The following is a 17,208-nucleotide window of genomic DNA, read 5'->3' as shown; positions in this document are numbered from 1 at the left end:
CCTGTAACGTTATGCCTTCCTTCCAGGTATATGTAGCTGCAACAAGCTCTGCTCTGATTCGGTTTTTGGGCTATCTATTCCTGCGATGGGTACGGTTGCAGTGTCTTTTCCTATAGTATTGGATCCCATTTCTCTGTCATGGGTATTCTACTAACTATGTAAAAAAAAAAAGGTTCCAGCACACCATGCCCCGCCGCTAATTCTCACCTTGTTGTTGGTGAACCTGACCGCAGTTTTCGTGATTGTCACAGGTGAAGCGACAAAAAGCTCGAGAAGAGGTGGCACGACCGGAAACGCGCAAAAGGATGCCATAGCGACAAAACGAAGCTTGAGTTCGGGAAGTGGTGGCAAAGGCAAATATGAGAGGGCAGCATCTTCGTTGTTCGTCCTTGCAACTGGTATTCCGTCCACACGCGCGAGGTACACCAATCTAGCTACAGTCGGGGTCAACATTTTACTGGGCCTTGCCACACTTGATGTCCTTCTTCGGGGCCATTACATGTATCCCACGACCGATTTGGCCTTTTCACGAGTTGGATACGTGTCGCCAACGACTGCAAACATCCTCATTCGCGAGCCCGACGCCGCACAACTTCCCATCCGTACATCCTACCGCGTAATGGAAAATGGTCGAGAGGGGGAGTTGATTGACGCGGGAACAATAGCTGTTCTCAACAATGACACCGATTACACTTACGCTGTTACGTTGACTGGACTTCAGCCCTCAATGGACTATCGATACTCGTTCTCAAATAACCTGTCCGGCCACTTCACCACCGCGGCAGCTCCAGGCTCCGCCGCGGCAAACAGACTCAGTTTCCTGAGCTCGAGTTGCATGAAGCCGAATTTCCCATATAATCCTCTAAACCACCCATTGCGTATCTACGGCCTCGAGGTTATTTCCAAGATCATGTCGAAACTCCCATCCCTCTCACGACCCTCGTTTATGCTTTTCCTCGGAGATTTTATCTACATTGACGTACCCTTCCGCTGGGGATCTTCCACCTCCGACTACCGCAGCGAATACCGTAAAGTCTATGCATCCCCATCATGGCACAGCGGCCCAGAACCCGCAATCAACATCCCCTGGCTCCATACTCTGGACGACCACGAGATCGCCAACGACTGGCATTTAGGAAACATAACCGACCCTTATCCAGCAGCATTCGACCCATACCGCCATTATCACATGAGCGTGAACCCTCCCATTGACAAATCTCCATTCTCCATCCCTATCAACACCACCTACTTCTCCTTCACAAATGGCCCTGCTTCCTTCTTCATGCTAGATACGCGCACGTATCGCTCAGAACCGTCACAGGAAAATTCTACAATGCTCGGCTCCGCGCAGCTAAATTCCCTTCTTGCATTTATTTCTCGCCAGGAGCCCGCTGGTGTGGAATGGAAAATAATCACTAGCAGCGTGCCGTTCACAAAAAACTGGCGCGTTGGCACGGAGGATACATGGGGTGGGTTCCTAGGTGAACGACGCCGGATTTTCGACGCTATCTGGCGCGCGGAACGGGAGTTGGGAATCCGTGTCGTGCTCTTGAGTGGCGATAGACACGAATTTGGCGCGACGAGATTTCCTGATCCGTCCCTGTCGGCTACAACAGCGTCAAAAGCAGAGAAGGGCGGTAGCATTAGCATTGAGGATGGAACAGGCATTCATGAATTCTGCACTGGCCCGCTGAATATGTTTTACATTCCCGCGGACTCCTACGTACAGACAGATGATGAGGATGTCTTGATCAAGTACCTGCCCGCTGGTAATAACAAGGTGGCCCTAATCAACATCGACGTTGAGGACGGTAGGAATTCGGTGTTAAGGTATTCCCTGTATATCGATGAATATCTGGTGTGGGAATACAAGCTAGCTAGGCCCTTAGTGTGGGAGGAAGGGCAGAGTCGGAGATTGCCGCCTGGAGAAGTGGCGTTTGACAAATTTGGAGACGGGACCTTCGTGGATAAAGTGCGGAGCGTTTTGGGTGAGGTTGAGGTATTAGTGAAGCCTCTGATCAAATCGGCTGTGCGTGCGGTTAAGTGGTTAATGCTGCGGGTGCTGCAGAGGGAGGTTGGGTCAGAGGTGTAGAAGGGAGGGAGACACTAAACCCCACCCCTCCCCAGCTTTCCCCTGTTGGATGTGCTGTACATATTATATACGGAGCGTATTTTAACACTTCTTTATTTATTATATAGAATTATCAGTGCAATTATAGGTTGTCTCTTCAGCCACTATTACTTTGGAAGGTCGTACTGGTGTTGGTACATGTACGTGCATGGCCCCTGGCCGCGGGCCGCTGGAAAAGATAGCTTTTGTACTGCACATGAAATTACATAGCTGCTTTCCAGCGTGCCAATTTGAGTATGTATTATATATACAACAAATCAAAGTTGTAAGCAATGGGTAGGTAGATGTGCGAGTCAGAGTAATGAACATTAAAACATCATAAAGTACTCCGCAATCACAAGAAGAGAAACACATTAAACCCGAAATCAAGCGAAAGAAACAACGGGGGAAATCTTGAAAGAAAAGAACTCGAAGCTCGCTCCGTTAACGCCTTTGTATATCATATGTGTCATACAATATTAGAAGAAAAAATACACCCCATCGAAAATAAAATGGGGACAAATGAACGCAGATAATTAAATAATGAATGAGGGTGGGTTAAGACGAGTTTATCTTCCCCTCCCCCGTCCACTCCCAGCTCCACCGCCCCCTCCCATCAACCCGCTCATCTGGCTCATCATGCTCTGCAAATCCATTCCTCCTAATCCAGGCATCCCACCCGCGCCACCAGCGCCCCCACCACCGCCCAACATTTGCATCATCTTCGCCATATCACCCATCCCCGGCATCCCGCCTGCACCGCCCATAGCGGCCATGCGCTTCTGCATAGCAGCCATCTGCTGCTCTTTATTACCGCCCTTAAGCATATTCTGCGCGCGCTGCATGTGCTTCTTCTGCCCACCAACTCTCTTCGCCATTCCAGCCATCATCTTGTGTTGGGAGAGCAGGTCCTCGACTTCGCGAACGGTGGTGCCGCTTCCGCATGCAACGCGCACGATGCGGGAAGGCTGGTCGATGAATACTTTGCCGTCGCCGTCGAGTTCTGCGGCGGTCATGCTGTCGAAGATGTAGATCATCCGGCGGAGTTTGAGGGAGCCGTCTTCGTCGTCGAGGCCTGAGGTGATGTTTGATAAGCCTGGAATCATGCTTGAGATCTTGGAGAGGGGTCCCATTTTCATGATGGATGTGATATTTTCGCGGAAATCGCGTAGCGTGAAAATTCCGGCCGAGATGTGTTTGTAGGTTTCTTTTGCGGTTGCGGAGTCCTTCGTTACGGCTTGCACGTGTTCGACTAAACTGGCCATGTCGCCCATGCCTAGAAGTTTTTGGATGAATGGCTTTGGAGCAAATCGTTCGAGGTCTAGCATATGTTCTCCCGTTCCTAGGAAAATGATGGGTGTGTGAGTTGCGGCGACGGCGGAGATGGCACCTCCACCAGCAGCACTACCGTCTGTTTTAGTGATTATTATAGCACCGAAATCTGCTGTAGCTTTGAATGCAGCGGACTGGGATTCCGCGGCTTGTCCGATAGTACCGTCCAGTACCAAGATGGTTTGATCTGGTTTTATGGCCGTTTGAATCTGTGTCATTTCCGTAAATAGATCTTCCTCCTGCTTATGTCTACCACTTGTATCGACAATGATGATATCAAAACGCTCCTTCTTGAACTTTGCCACACCCTCTGCAGCCACCACGGCGGGATCTGTCTGTGTCAAGCTGCCGAAGTACGGGATCTTTGCTTTTGTCGCATTCTGCTTGAGCTGATCGAAAGCACCTGCACGGAAAGTATCCGCGCAAACAAGGGCTGCTCGGAAACCACGAGTCTGATAATGCCGAGCCAGTTTCGTACATGTCGTCGTTTTACCCGCACCCTGTAGACCAACAAACATGATAACATTGGACCTCCCCTTCTTCGGCTTGAAGGGTTCAGCATGAGGGTCTACCAGAGCCACCAGCTGATCAAATACGGTTTTTTGTATTAGGCGCTTCTTATTTACAGCGGGCGGCAGGGAGGAGAATGGCACGGCGGCTTTTATGGATTTGCGAAGGGACTGGACGAGGCGGACGTTGACGTCGGCTGATAGAAGGGCGGCGCATATCTCTTTGATCATAGCATCGAACGCCTGCGTTGTAGAGTAAGAAAATGAGTTCATTTCACGACGCATATATTTATTATGCAAAATAAAAGTACATATATACCTGTTCATCGAGGTTATTTGATCTTGTTAAGTCGTTGACGGCGGCGTTGATGCGCCGCCCCAGGTCTTGAAGGACCATCGCGGGGAAGCTGTGGGGAGAAGACGAAGGGACAAGGACTGGCTAGTTCAGCGGGAGGTAAGGAATATGGCTGAAATATCGACTATAGGGACTTTAGCAATGAAATCAAAAACCCGGAGATTCTTCTGGTGAATGTGGGGTATTAAGTTTCTCCGGGGTATATTGAAGCTGTGAAGTGGGTGTAGATGGTTAAGTTTGTCCCCTTGCGGCGGAAATTCGATTGTTGAAAGGTTGTGCTGAAGTCATGTGACCGAGCTCTGGGTGGAATTTTTAGTTTTCTGGACTAGATAGGTCAATTCAATATAAATACTTCTTGTTATTCCACCTCCACCATTTTGTAGAGGTATATAAACTAAATTACATATATCTCTCCCAATGGCGCCTCCGTCATTCAAGAAGCGCAAGGTCGAGGATGGCATGAACGGCAGAACCTCGAGGCCGAAAAAGAAGTTCAAGAAGCAGCGGGTATACCACAGCAGCTCAGAGGATGAAAACGACTCAGACCACAACGATGAAGTGTTCACCGCAGTCAATCTGCAAGACTCCGACAGCGAGAAAGAGGAGCAATTAAGTAAAGAGGTCCAAAAACAAAAACTGCCGGCAGACTCGGATGACGAAGAGGAAATTACTGCAGTCACTGCTACGAAATCTCGCCCAGCAGCAGCCGACGAGGATGAAGCCTCAGACTCAGGCTCAGACTCAGACTCCCACGGTGCATCTTCTGCGGCCTCGGCCTCCGGTTCCGACCTAGACTCAGACGATTCCATGTCCGGTCCAGACGCCTCAACTAACACCCGCCGCAAGAAGCTTTCCAAACGCAACGACCCCACCGCCTTCTCGACCTCCATCTCCAAAATCCTCTCAACAAAACTACCCACCGCAGCCCGCGCAGACCCTTTACTCTCACGAAGCAGATCTACGGCGGAAACTACGTCCGAGCTCGCCAATGAGAAGCTCGAGAGCCGCGCGCGTGCGAAGCTACGGGCTGAGAAACGCGAGGAGCTGGAGCGTGGGCGGATACGAGACGTCCTTGGTGTGGATAGGGGAGAGGCCGGCGACACTGCAGAGCAGGAGAAGCGGTTGCGGAAGATTGCGCAGCGGGGTGTGGTTAAGCTGTTCAATGCCGTGAGAGCGGCACAGGTGCGCGGAGAGGAGCTGGCGAGGGAGGAGAGGAGGAAGAGGGGTATGGTTGGGATGGCGGAGCGAGAGAAGGCGGTCAATGAGGTTAGCAAGCAGGGGTTTTTGGATTTGATTAATGGGAAGGGCGGGAAGAGCTTGAATATTGAAGAGGCATGAGATATGGTTGTCTTTTTCTTTTTTCTTTTTTGTTCCGCTGTTGTTTCCCGGCTACGCTTATGTATGCATTTTTCTATTTTGACTGTGCGGATATTAAAATGGGCGTTCTTTGGAATATATTTTTGTAGATTTTAATGCATTCACTCTGGAGAAATGTTTTGTTGTGTGCTTGTCTATTGGGGGAATATATAATACAAATGTCGCAAATGCGACTATACACACCGGGCGAAGATCGATCAATATACAAAAAGCAAAGTAAAGAAATTCCACCATGACCTACTTGGGTCCTGCTCAGCGGAGATGGTTTGCCACGGGCGCCATAATAGCACTATTTAATCAACAATTGGAAAAGTGAACGTCCCCCCAAGGATTCAGTAGAAATACATACATATGTATGTATGTATGAACGCTGTTCCCAGGCGAAATTCGCATAAACCCCTCAAATACTATTTCTGCTCAAAATCGCTTGCCTGCAAATTCCGTGTCATGCTTGGCAGTCGTACAACGACGCCATCCAGCTCCTTGCTCATTTTCACCTGGCACCCCAGCCGCGAGGTCTCGGTCAAGCCAAAGGCAAGGTCGAGCATGTCATTCTCGTCGTCGTCAGGCTCCTCCATCTTATCGTACATGTCGGGATCTTCCACGATGACATGGCAGGTTGAGCATGCGCATGATCCACCGCAGGCACCTAAGGTTGGGGCGGGGGCCGAGTTTGTATTAGCCCGGCATATACATAGAAATTATCTTGAAAACTGCCACCATTTCAATAGCACCTGTATATTGCGGTAGGAGAAAGAATTGGTTTTTTCTACCTTCCATCTCTAAATCATTTGCTTGGGCAATATCCAGCAAGTTGTCGCCCTTGGCCACCTGGAAATGGTACTTCTCGCCGTCCTTGTCTATGAACGTCACATTGAGCCTGGCAGGGGCGGAGTTATTAGTTCCTGTTGAAATCCTACGTAAGGGCGTAATGCGCTGGACTCAAAATATTCTCATCACTCACTCTTCCCCTGGTTTGGGAGGTTCAATATGCCCATGCGATGCAAGCGCGGTAGCCGAAAATCTCCGTCTTGCCCGGATAGCATTTTCCGAACATTGTGCATTTAATCCGGCGCTTCGTAGATTCGGCGACCTGAGGTATACTGAGTGTCCATGGTCTTTGCTACTGAAAGGCCTTGAAGCTGAGATCTTAGAGGCACTCCAGCATGTTGATGACTGCCGAACGAGGGGTCTGCCGTCCTTGAGGAAATGTGATGCGGAGATTCGCAACTGGCGGGTTATGCTGTTGCATATCGACATGGCTGCGGAGAGGAGGTGTGTGCAGAACCGAGATATCCGGCCTTTGTAGATAAATACCAATGCAGCAGTGTTGGAATGCAGTAAATGGGAGCTGGGGTATCTTTCTTAAATATTGCGGGGAGAAATATCGTTGCGTGGAATTGTTGTTCGGGTTTAACGAAGTATTCGAGCAAATATTGCGACGTTGAGAGAAAAAGAGAGCGGCGACTGGCTTGGACGACCGCGAACTCGGCCCAAAAACAGAAGAAAAAAAAAAAAAAAAGAGAGAAAAGGGAGCAACAATTTCATCATCGGCCACAACATCCACCAACAGACATCCCACAATGCTCCCCCACAAACAACAACAGCCATAGATACCTTCCATAAATACCCCATAAATAGATAGCAGGCCAATTTCTCGCTAATCTAGCTGGGGAAAACAAATCAACACGCCCTCCGCCGCTCATCATGGGCTCGTCCTCTGAAGGACCAAACCCGCTCCGCCCATACTACGTCCCTCCATCCATCGGCCTACCCAAGTCTCCGTCAAATGCCGTCTCTGGGACGCTCGTGAACAAGGCGACTATCAGAAACTCGACGCGGGAGATCTTCTCGGACTTTGACTACTCCGAGTACCTGGGGGAGTCATCCCCGACGATTTCAGACTCCCTCAAGGAGCTGGTGGAAAAAGCGCTATGGAAGTACACCAGCGTGTTGACAGCCCAACCATTCGAGGTTGCAAAGACCATTCTCCAGGTATATGTTGCGCAGGATGCGCAGGCGGCTTTAGCGGGTAGAGATGAGAGGCAGCGACGGGATCATGGGTATCGGGACAATTACTACGACGAGGTATGTATTGTTTGATGGAACTCAGAGTTCCTTAACATACAGACATTTAGATTTATGAATATACAAGTAGATAACTTCTACTAACGCGAGGTGTGATGTAGGATTCTGCGCCCTCGTCCGATGATGAAAGCAGTTATTTCACATCAGATGCTGCTCTAACTCCTGCTCCATCCTCCCGAAACCGCCGTTCCCGGCCTCGCATCACGGATAGGCGTGGCTATATACCGCCTGGCACTGCTCCAGCTAATAAAAACATGCTCAAAATCAAGGATCCCTCCGCTCTATTTGACGTATTGTCTCAGCTCTGGGGCACGAGTGGTGTGACTTCACTATGGAAGGCGTCAAATTCATCATTCGTGTACTCACTACTCCTCCCAACCCTCAATACTTTTATCCGGAGCCTCCTATCAGCTATCCTAGCCTTTCCGGAGGAAGGCCTCTCGTCTCTCGCCGAGCCTGATATCCTCACATCATCATCCCCCGGTTCCTCTTTACTACTAACGTGCATTTCTTCTGCTCTTTCCGCCATTCTCCTCTCCCCCATCGATACGACCCGCACATATCTCATTCTCACCCCACTAAATCAGGGGCCACGATCACTCCTCCGTGCCATCCGCCTCCTTCCCACTCCCAGCTACCTAATCCCACCACATCTCCTTCCAATTACAATTCTAAATGCGACTCTTCCCAATCTCCTAACAGGCGCCACGCCGCTCTTCCTCAAATCGTACCTGTCCCTCGACCCTGTCATCAACCCCTCATCATGGAGCGTATTCACCTTCTTCGCATCATGCCTGGACCTAGCAGTCCGCTTTCCCCTCGAAACCGTCCTCCGCCGCGCGCAAATAGCCACATTCACCTCCCCAGCGTTACGCCAGCAGGGCAGCCTCCTCCCTAGCCCTAGCCCTAGCCCAACCTCTACAACAGCCCCGCCACCGCTCCCCCGGAACACAAGGAAATCATCCGCAGCACCTGCTGTGGTTGAAACCATCGTCCCCACGCCACAATCCTACCGCGGCATAATCGGGACAATGTGGACTATAGTCTATGAAGAAGGCACAAACCCACACGCCCTCGAGCTCGAGGAGGTATATGCGCGGCACGGCGCGCAGTCCTCACAGTCGCCCCGGCCGTCCTCAGCGCAGGGGACGGCGACAAGCCGACGGGCACAGAAGCAGCGGCAGGGGCAGGGCGTGCAGGGTCTGTATCGCGGCTGGCGTCTGGGGATGTGGGCTCTCGTTGGCGTGTGGGGCTCGGGCATTTTGGGCTCGGCATTGGGTACTGGCGATGATGAGATGGTTGCTGGTCCTGGAGGTGCTAGGTTGGCGTTGGAGTCTGCGGGTGGCAGGGCGGGGAGTGCGTCTACCAAGGGTGCATTTTGAATGCCAAATTTGAAGGACCATACACTTCATTTGCTGATACGCAAGTGTGTGCAGGTGGTATGTGTGTGGTATCTGTCCTGCGGCGCCTTTCGAGCTATTGTCATCTTATAATATATCTGTTACGACCTTTCTGGATATCTTTGATCCTATCAACCTCATACACCACGTCCGCTTTCCCCTACCTCACCCCTGCAGCAGGAAAACGAAAATTCGGTGTATATAAATAATGAGCCGGGGAAAATACGTTGGCGTGGGTAAACCGAACCCTGCTTTTCCTAGCCCCCTTACTCTCATCTCCTTTGGAATGAATCTTTTCTCTTTCCCTGGCGTAGTTGTCAAGTCTAGGAAACACAAAACTTCTCCCCCCTGCCCCCCCATTTTATTGTACCTACGTACGTGTGGACCTATGTGCATGTACTATTATATTCTATTCCTATTCTTATCATCTCCTTTTCCAAAATCTTTTTCTTTTTTTCGAACAGAAATCTAACGCACGCAAAGGAGTATTTCCTAAGGGGAAAGAAAAAATAAAAAAAAGGAAAAAAAAACCTAATGTATCCAAATAAAATTTAATCCTTCTTCCTTCTCATCCCCTTTCTCCTGACTCTTTTCCTCTCCCAGCGGCCCAGTGCGATTTGTTTCTACCCGTCCGCGAGGTTTTCCCCATACCGATCGATATATTTGTGGCAATGGGCATGTTTTGTACTTGTCGTACACTGGAAACGCTGATGATATATATTTTCAATTATTTTTGGTCAATTGCCAATTGCTACTCCTCCCAAGGCGAACTTTGTGCTACACATACGTGAAGAGACACTAACAGGCGAACAGAAGGGAGAGGGTTTTTTTTCTTTTAAATGCATAATCTCAACATTATCAACACAACCAAAGGAAAGGAAAGGAGAAGAAAACAATGGATAAGTTGGAGTGGGGTAAATGTGGAATATTGGGGGAGGGTTGGAAAGTGAAAGTAAGGCTTTTTTCCTCTTTTTTTTCCCTCTTTTTTTTCCCTCTTTTTTTTCCACCTTGAAAGTGAAAACAGCATCGCATCAGAAAAGAGAAAGGAAGAGAAAGGGCCGGAAAAAGAAGAAAGGAAATGAAAACTAGAACCTCACTTGCCTCCCCTCCCGTCTCTTTGACTTTTAATATTTTTTTCCTTCTTTTTTTTCTTTTCTCTTTTCCTTTCTTTTTTCGTCTGTTTTCCCCCTCTTTATTTAAACAGGAAAATTGCTGCTTTATAATACAATATCTGCCTGAATGCAGGCTGGAGTGGTGTTGAGGAGGACAGGACAACCTAATCAAATAGGTAGTATGAAGCTGAAAGGCAACAATGACGCGTTACCTCCAGGATACAATATGATCAACGTTCATTAGAACCTCTCTTTAGAATCAGATAAAATATCGTAACACAATCCAAAGGACAAAGAAACTAAAAGGCAAAAAGCGGTTTGACAGAGCGCTTGCTCGCAAGCTGCCTGTTATTTTGTTTTCAAAGCTACTAGTCAGCAAACCGTCTATCGAAATACTTCAACACGCCCATAACGCTCGCCGCCTCGACCTCCATCGCCGGCCGACCGCCATAATTCGACTGCGGGAGGTCACGGGGATTAGGCAGGGTGTGCAGGCGCGGTAGCCAGGTGTTCAAGTCGTCCGCGGCGCGGGAGAATTTGGGATGACGCGACAGTGCCGTGTAGGTATCTGCGCAGGAGAGGGTGATGGGTTGATGGTGTTGAGCTGACGATGTTGATGATGAGAGTTGGGATGAGGTGGGTCCTTGCAGTTGGGACTGGGATTGGCAGCATCCGCCGCCTGGTCCGCCACCTCCACAACATCCTGAGCCTCCGGGGGCAGCGGCGTTGCTGGCGAGAGAGGCGGCGAGGCTCTTGCAGAAGAGCGTACTTTTGGGGTCGGCTTGGCATTGTGCGCAGGTTCCGGGTCCGTTGATGCATGGATTAGATTTGTTTGGGTTTGCTGAGTAAACGGGCTCGGATAAGACGTCGCCATCCGAAGGAGGAGGGGTAAATTGGGATAGGTTTCTGATTGTTAATCTATTGCCTTTTTCGGGTGATTTGGCGGGGCCCGAATTCATTTCTTCCTCCTCGGCGGCCATTTCCGCACACATGCACGGTGTGCCATCTTGACAAAAGCCGCAATGGTCTATGATTCTAGAGGGAGACACCGACGGTTCTGTGGCTCGAATAGTACGGTCGCGGTTGCCAGAGAACAGGGCGGTGAAATCGGTTTCCAACTCCTCCGGTTCTGTTTTGATAGTAGTATCTAGTCTGTGGCGTTTTGATGAATTTGTCTGGTGCGGAGAGTGTGCTCTTTTTGGGGTGCTCTCGTCTTGCTGGTCAGGAGCAGCGTTGGAAAGCCCGAAAGCATCCTCGATGCATTGGCATCGTGTTGAGGAGCAGTTCTCACAGGTAGCGGCCATCCCTCCCACTTCGGATACTTGTTCTGCAAGCTGAACCCTTTGCATCAACTCTTCCTTGGCCTTTTTCTCCGCTGCAAGGTTGGTCTCTAGAGTCTGGCATTGTTTCTTCCACCATGATATTTCAATTTTGCATTGTTCCAGCTGGCCGGAAATATGGTCTATACGCTCCTTCCATGCGGCTGTCTGTCTCCCATTCTCTTCTTCAATTTGCCTGATTTGCTCTTCTAGTTCGCCAACCCTTGCTGCCCTTCTCTCGCGAAACGCTCTCTGAGCAGCGCGATTTTGAGCCTTCCGTTTTGTTGGTGGGGTGTCTGTAGCTGGCTTGCGTCCAGGTTTAGGTCGAGGGGGAATAACCCATTCTTTTGACGTGATAGTTGTGGGCTTGAGGGGTACCGGCGTAGGCGTACCAGCAGCAGCCAGCGGCTTCACGGAAAGCGACGGTTGGCGGGACGGCACGGCTGGTGCGAGAGGAGCAGGAGAGTTCGTCGAACTTGACGAAGGAGTCGAAGCAGCGGACATAGCCGACATGATAGTCTCTTGGTATGTCCTACTTGTATGGTGGGATAGTAGTCGCGGAATTTGGTCTTGCTGCGTGTCTACTAGATATATCCCCTCTTAACCGATTTGCAGTGCCGAAGTCATCGACCAAGACGCACCAGGTCATCGCAAGGGAACAAGATTCAATTAAGTTTGAACTATGCGTTGAACAATAAGCTGTTGTTATTCAAACAGTGACTCGGCGATGAATGGCTGTGAGGAAGTTTTCGTCCTGGCCAACCATGAGGGCAGAATTGAAGCAGGAAGAATAAGCCGCGGGGGATTCGGAAGATCAGATTAGATTATCGTGCGACATGTTGCTCACGTGGTTTCTTGCCGACGTCCGATGTCTTGGCATTGTTTCCGTTATCTGATCGCCAAGCTCGGGTTATCTGATGGAAAAGGTCGGCCGTCTTTCCGTTTTCGGCCTAACCCACCACGTTCTACAACGAAACATATAAATTTGTTCGTCGTGCTAATATTGGCTGCAAATAACTGAACAACCTCGGAGGAGATCTGCGTCTCTACCGCTATTTGGAAGCACTAAAGGTTCCCACTCTTCTGCAGCGCAAGTGTAAATAATACGACCTGCACCATGAGTCAGGGCTTGAGAAGGATCTTATATAAGATGAAGACCCTTCCCATGCCTCCTCAACCAACGCCTTCGTACCTCTAACTCACCCCCAGAACCCCCGACTCCAAAGTCGAATCGAAGTAGCCAACCATGCCACCAAGCCCTGTTGTTGCCAGCCAGAAGGTTCTTGACCTTCTTCAAAAGCTCCATGCAGCCTCTATCGCCCAAGAGCATGCCCTATCCACCGTCTTCTGGTTTATGACTAGAAAATTGCGTGCCTTGTTCACTAAACAAAGTTGGTCGTCGCTTGATGATACTTTCGTCAAGGATAAATTCATCGCCCTTGAGGCCGACAAAAGCGAATTTCTCTATCTCCTAGCACGGACTTCCGGTGCCACTACGATAGTCGAGGCAGGTACAAGTTTTGGTGTCTCCACGATCTACTTGGCTCTGGCTGCTGGGCAAAATGCCGCTGCCCTCTCCCCATCTCCTCCAACACCTGGGCAGGGAGCTAAGGTGATTGCCACGGAGAAAGAACCGGAGAAAGCCCAAAGGGCTCGGGATCACTGGAAGGAAGCGGGCCCTGAAGTTGAGCCATGGATAACTCTGTTGGAAGGAGACCTGAACGATACTCTCCCGGCGGAGTTGAAAAATGTCGAAAAGGTTGACCTTCTCCTTCTTGATAGTATGTCGCTCCCTTCTGTCTTTGACTACCCTACGGTTAAGATCTCATCACTCACCAATCATATAGTCTGGACACCGTTGGCACTCCCAGCCTTGAAAATTGTCCAGCCGAAACTTCGACATGGTGCACTCATTATTGCAGATAATACGGCCAGTTTCCGCTCTGCCTATGAGGACTTTTTTGCTTACGTACATGATCCGAAGAATGGATTCAGAACGATGACGACCCCATTCAAAGGAGGACTCGAAGTGATTGTATACCTTCCAACTTCGTGAATACGCAGTCTCTGAATTTTTCTCTCCTATTTTGTTGTTTTGTCATTATATCCATCCTCCTGGCCTATTCAACATCTCCCAGCCAAGCCATTTGTCAAGAACAGTTAATACGAATTTTTATATTATCAACAGCAATAATAATGTAACATGCACATATTTTACATATGGCTTGGAATGCTAAGCTCAACCTACCCCCTTCTTCCAAACGTATGTCTTATATTGTGACATCCCTCTCATCCATTTACTCGTATTCAGCCAACGCTGGTGAACCCGGGAATTGCTCGTTTGAAAACTTCGTCTGCACGAACACTTTTTGAATCCCTCTTTTCCTCTCGTCATACATACGATAGACGAGATCTAGATCTTCCAGCTTGACACGAGTCGAAATCATTCGCAACGGATCAAGGGTTCCACTTTCAATGAGAGAGAGAATGTGCTCCCAGTATTTCTGTACCGGCGCTTGGCCGTTACCGATCAATCGGACACCGCGCTGCATAAGGGATCCGATGTTGAAATGGTTGGTCTATCACAGTCAGCAGTTAGTATTCGAGCATTCCTATTCAAAGCTTGTTCCATCCCGTACATCCATAAGCTAGAGCCCAGGAACAATCGACTTACGTAGCCCACATAAACACCCGTAATCCCACACCTCCCGAAATTCCTCATAGACGTAACCATCTCATTCAAAATCTCCGACGTATCCGTCTCCGCCCCCAGCATAATCTCAATATAATGCGCCCAGCCCTTCGCATACTCCCCAGCCGCACACTCCAACGCCGCGTCGGGGCCTTGCCCATCCCCCACCATCTGTTTCAACACAGAGGTCACCGACTCCCCACTCTGTAAAGTAGAATAATCCACCGTCTCAACCCGGGGCAGCTTTTCCTTGACAAAGTCTAAACGCCAAGCACCCGCTCCGCCATCAATAAGAATCACTCTGGATGCGCCGTGCATGAAGCTGAACTCAGCGCACATCTGTCCGATGGGGCCGGCGCCCCATATCGCCACGACGTCTTCCTCCCGCACGCCCGTGTCGACCACACAGTGCCAAGCTGTACTAAGCACGTCCGAGAGATAGAGACCCTTCTCATCAGGAACGTTGGCAGGGAGCGGGAGGAGGTTGGTTTCCGCGTAGGGTACACGGACGTATTCAGCTTGACCACCGGAAAAGCCGCCGGTGAGGTGGGAATATCCGAATATTCCTATTACTTGACTATTAGCGATTGACATTTACTACCACCCCCCCCCCCCACACCCCACACCGGCCCGGGCTGGCAGGCTGAATGGAGCACCAGTAGTACTGACCGGCCGTGCGCGATCCATAAAGCGAATTTTCCAACTGGCTAGCGTTCGTGCGCTCGCATTGCGAGGAGAGTTTCCGTTTACAGTATCTACAGTCACCACAGGCGATTTGGAAGGATGCGACGACCCGATCTCCCGTTTTCAATTTCTTGACGCTAGCGCCGACGGATTCTATTTCGCCGCAGAATTCATGGCCCAGGATGTCTCCCTTTTGCATTTCAAGGACCGACCCTAGGAGACAGGTATGTTAGCATAAATTGTACCATGTAGGAGACTAGCCCTAGTAGCTACTGTTATGTATGCGTACCATGATAGAGATGCAAATCACTCCCGCAAATCGTTGATCCAGTAACCTTTAAAATGACGTCTGTATCCTCAAGGATTCTGGGCTTAGGCACGTCCGCTATGATTCTCACAAAACCATATCAGTAAACCTGAAATAATTCGTCTCTCCCCTTGAGGAGGCCGGAGGTCTATCCTTTCGCTGCATATTTTGCACACTTTCAACCTACATACCAATCGTCACATCGTTCTTCCCCAGCCATATCAAGGCCTTCATCGTCTCACCACTGGGATCCGCGAACTTCTGCCTATCTCGTGCCGGATTGCTCACATCCTGTGTAATACTGGCTTCTTCTTTCCTGCCCGTTTCCGAAACATTTGCAGCCTGCGAAGTAGCCATCCTAATAAATATCCAAGTTTGAGATGGTAATATTCAAATAGTCGCAATAGAAGCAGCTACTGAAGGCGAATTCATGACTAGGAGCAGCAGGGCGCCACGCCCCGGCTATATATAAGAGCAGCCTTTCGCAGTGGCTTCGAAGAGGGGGGTATACATTGGACGGTAAACTCAAGTCCTGTGACATCACAGTGAGGTCGTTCTTTATGGAATTTGACACTGCAAGCTTGTATGTTTTTAGTTGTCTCGAGTAAGCCTACGTTTCTAGAAACGGCAAAAATTCTACCCAGGATGTGTTGCTTGCTCTGCCCGGAGAACTCAACTCACACCGCTGCTGAGGGAGAGATTTTTCCACAAAAACTAATAAAAATATAATAGTAAACCAAGGTCTATGAATCAGTCACTTTCAGCAATGTACTGTACATGTACCATACACACAAATTTGAGAGACGGCGGCAAAAAGGGAGCAGCATAGAAAATGGTGTCCACATATAACGAGAGAGTATAATACACAATATAAGCATTCCCACAACGTTCACCTATCCTTACGCCCCATAACCTCATACGGACGTTCCTTGCTGCTGCGACCGATTTCTCAAATATTGACGAACAAGACCCTCAACGCTTCCCATATCATGCCTCGGTTTCCTAATTTGAGAGAAAGAAAAAAAAGGTTAGTAAAAACTCCTTAGAAAATGTGACGAAACCAGAGGATAGTCGGACTATAGAAGAAAAGCGAGAGCGTAAAACCGTACCTCATATAAGTCAACCTAGCACGTCTCTTCCTCTTCTCCGTCCGTTGTACAACTTCAACAGCCTGAACGTTCGGGCTAAAAACTTTAACCCACATCTCGCATCCAATCCTCGTCAATTTATTCCGTAGCAGGAAAGACGTGTCTAACCCTCTAGATCGAATGTTCAAGCATACACCCGAGAATGGGTCTCCGGTCTTGAATGTAACTCGCAGGACGTCCCCGACTCTCACGCAATTGGGATTCCGTTTATCGAACATGGCTTTCCGCTCACCGGTCGGGTCGTAGATTGCGAGCTGGTCCTCTGTAAACGCAGCGACGGGATCCTTGGTTGTCCTGCATTTGCTTGGTGGAGGTGGTGGGACCTTTATCTTCCTTCCGACCTCTACAATAGAATAAGAGACATGTTAGCGCTGGCGGTTTTTTCGAAGATGTATTCGCCCAGGCAGACAGCTGCAAAGGCTGCTAAATAGCGCCAGTTAGAACCATGTAGGTAAGAGAATCATACCTCTGTCAGGCCTATGAATTTTTGGTATCTGGCGCATGAATTGCTGTGGCAGGTCCTTAGGGAACGGGAGCTTCTCCTTTGGGGGGGAGTAGATTGTGTGGAGGGACTTTCGCCCAAGTTCGTAACCCTTCAATCCGCGCCGGACTGAGTTCCAGCAGCCCAACGACCGCATTGCTGACATGGGAGCGGCCATTGCTGCGATTAAATAGGGTGTGTGGGATATAAGACCGCGAATGGACCTGTGAGTATGCGGTATGTGGTATGGTATGTTGGATGCTGTTGTCTTCCGGTTCAGCGGCGAAGAATACC

General features: G+C 49.6%; 9 protein-coding genes across 11 annotated transcripts; 4 read left to right on the top strand and 5 right to left on the bottom strand.

Moving 5' to 3' along the window:
• Positions 1-11: 11 nt before the first annotated feature.
• Positions 12-2,092, top strand: BDBG_01319 (alkaline phosphatase; the record flags this gene model as incomplete). Its single annotated transcript, XM_002628365.2, has 2 exons — positions 12-89; positions 173-2,092. The coding sequence occupies 2 exons, from the start codon at positions 12-14 to the stop codon at positions 2,090-2,092; spliced, it is 1,998 nt and encodes a 665-aa protein (XP_002628411.1).
• A 64-nt stretch (positions 2,093-2,156) lies between these two features.
• Positions 2,157-4,628, bottom strand: BDBG_01318 (signal recognition particle protein). Its single transcript, XM_002628364.2, has 2 exons — positions 4,271-4,628; positions 2,157-4,194 (listed from the first exon to the last, which is right to left on the bottom strand). Exons 1-2 carry the CDS (start codon positions 4,346-4,348, stop codon positions 2,680-2,682), a joined length of 1,593 nt encoding a protein of 530 aa, XP_002628410.1. The 5' UTR covers positions 4,349-4,628; the 3' UTR covers positions 2,157-2,679.
• A 52-nt stretch (positions 4,629-4,680) lies between these two features.
• BDBG_01317 (rRNA processing protein RRP15) lies at positions 4,681-6,080 on the top strand. Its single transcript, XM_002628363.2, has one exon. The coding sequence runs from the start codon at positions 4,724-4,726 to the stop codon at positions 5,642-5,644; it is 921 nt and encodes a 306-aa protein (XP_002628409.1). The 5' UTR covers positions 4,681-4,723; the 3' UTR covers positions 5,645-6,080.
• Positions 5,715-7,218, bottom strand: BDBG_01316 (2Fe-2S iron-sulfur cluster binding domain-containing protein). Its single transcript, XM_002628362.2, has 3 exons — positions 6,648-7,218; positions 6,457-6,563; positions 5,715-6,332 (listed from the first exon to the last, which is right to left on the bottom strand). The coding sequence occupies exons 1-3, from the start codon at positions 6,941-6,943 to the stop codon at positions 6,091-6,093; spliced, it is 645 nt and encodes a 214-aa protein (XP_002628408.1). The 5' UTR covers positions 6,944-7,218; the 3' UTR covers positions 5,715-6,090.
• Positions 6,793-10,094, top strand: BDBG_01315 (mitochondrial fusion protein). Its single transcript, XM_002628361.2, has 2 exons — positions 6,793-7,771; positions 7,873-10,094. Exons 1-2 carry the CDS (start codon positions 7,391-7,393, stop codon positions 9,151-9,153), a joined length of 1,662 nt encoding a protein of 553 aa, XP_002628407.1. The 5' UTR covers positions 6,793-7,390; the 3' UTR covers positions 9,154-10,094.
• Positions 10,095-10,651: 557 nt separating this feature from the next.
• Positions 10,652-12,115, bottom strand: BDBG_01314 (bZIP transcription factor HapX; the record flags this gene model as incomplete). Its single annotated transcript, XM_002628360.1, has 1 exon — positions 10,652-12,115. One exon carries the CDS (start codon positions 12,113-12,115, stop codon positions 10,652-10,654), a length of 1,464 nt encoding a protein of 487 aa, XP_002628406.1.
• Positions 11,137-16,027, top strand: BDBG_01313. 2 transcript variants are annotated; one of them, XM_002628359.2, is made up of 4 exons: positions 11,199-11,665; positions 11,816-12,698; positions 12,812-13,383; positions 13,450-16,004. In XM_002628359.2, exons 3-4 carry the CDS (start codon positions 12,849-12,851, stop codon positions 13,656-13,658), a joined length of 744 nt encoding a protein of 247 aa, XP_002628405.1. In that variant the 5' UTR covers positions 11,199-11,665; positions 11,816-12,698; positions 12,812-12,848; the 3' UTR covers positions 13,659-16,004. The 2 variants fall into 2 exon arrangements, with proteins under 2 accessions (XP_031576389.1, XP_002628405.1); XM_031720278.1 differs by having other exon boundaries at positions 11,137-11,665; positions 11,816-13,383; positions 13,450-16,027.
• BDBG_01312 lies at positions 13,581-15,758 on the bottom strand (the record flags this gene model as incomplete). 2 transcript variants are annotated; one of them, XM_002628358.2, is made up of 5 exons in its annotated part: positions 15,477-15,758; positions 15,268-15,363; positions 14,964-15,191; positions 14,277-14,860; positions 13,900-14,181 (listed from the first exon to the last, which is right to left on the bottom strand). In XM_002628358.2, exons 1-5 carry the CDS (start codon positions 15,640-15,642, stop codon positions 13,900-13,902), a joined length of 1,356 nt encoding a protein of 451 aa, XP_002628404.1. In that variant the 5' UTR covers positions 15,643-15,758. The 2 variants fall into 2 exon arrangements, with proteins under 2 accessions (XP_031576388.1, XP_002628404.1); XM_031720277.1 differs by lacking the exons at positions 15,268-15,363; positions 15,477-15,758 and having other exon boundaries at positions 13,581-14,181; positions 14,964-15,239.
• Positions 15,777-17,160, bottom strand: BDBG_01311 (mitochondrial ribosomal protein). The gene is made up of 3 exons (XM_031720276.1): positions 16,900-17,160; positions 16,395-16,776; positions 15,777-16,287 (listed from the first exon to the last, which is right to left on the bottom strand). Exons 1-3 carry the CDS (start codon positions 17,090-17,092, stop codon positions 16,200-16,202), a joined length of 663 nt encoding a protein of 220 aa, XP_031576387.1. The 5' UTR covers positions 17,093-17,160; the 3' UTR covers positions 15,777-16,199.
• Positions 17,161-17,208: the final 48 nt, after the last annotated feature.

Source organism: Blastomyces gilchristii (assembly GCF_000003855.2).
Source record: "Blastomyces gilchristii SLH14081 genomic scaffold supercont1.2, whole genome shotgun sequence".
NCBI lineage: Eukaryota > Fungi > Ascomycota > Eurotiomycetes > Onygenales > Ajellomycetaceae > Blastomyces > Blastomyces gilchristii.
This window is presented reverse-complemented; position numbering and strand designations above follow the sequence as displayed.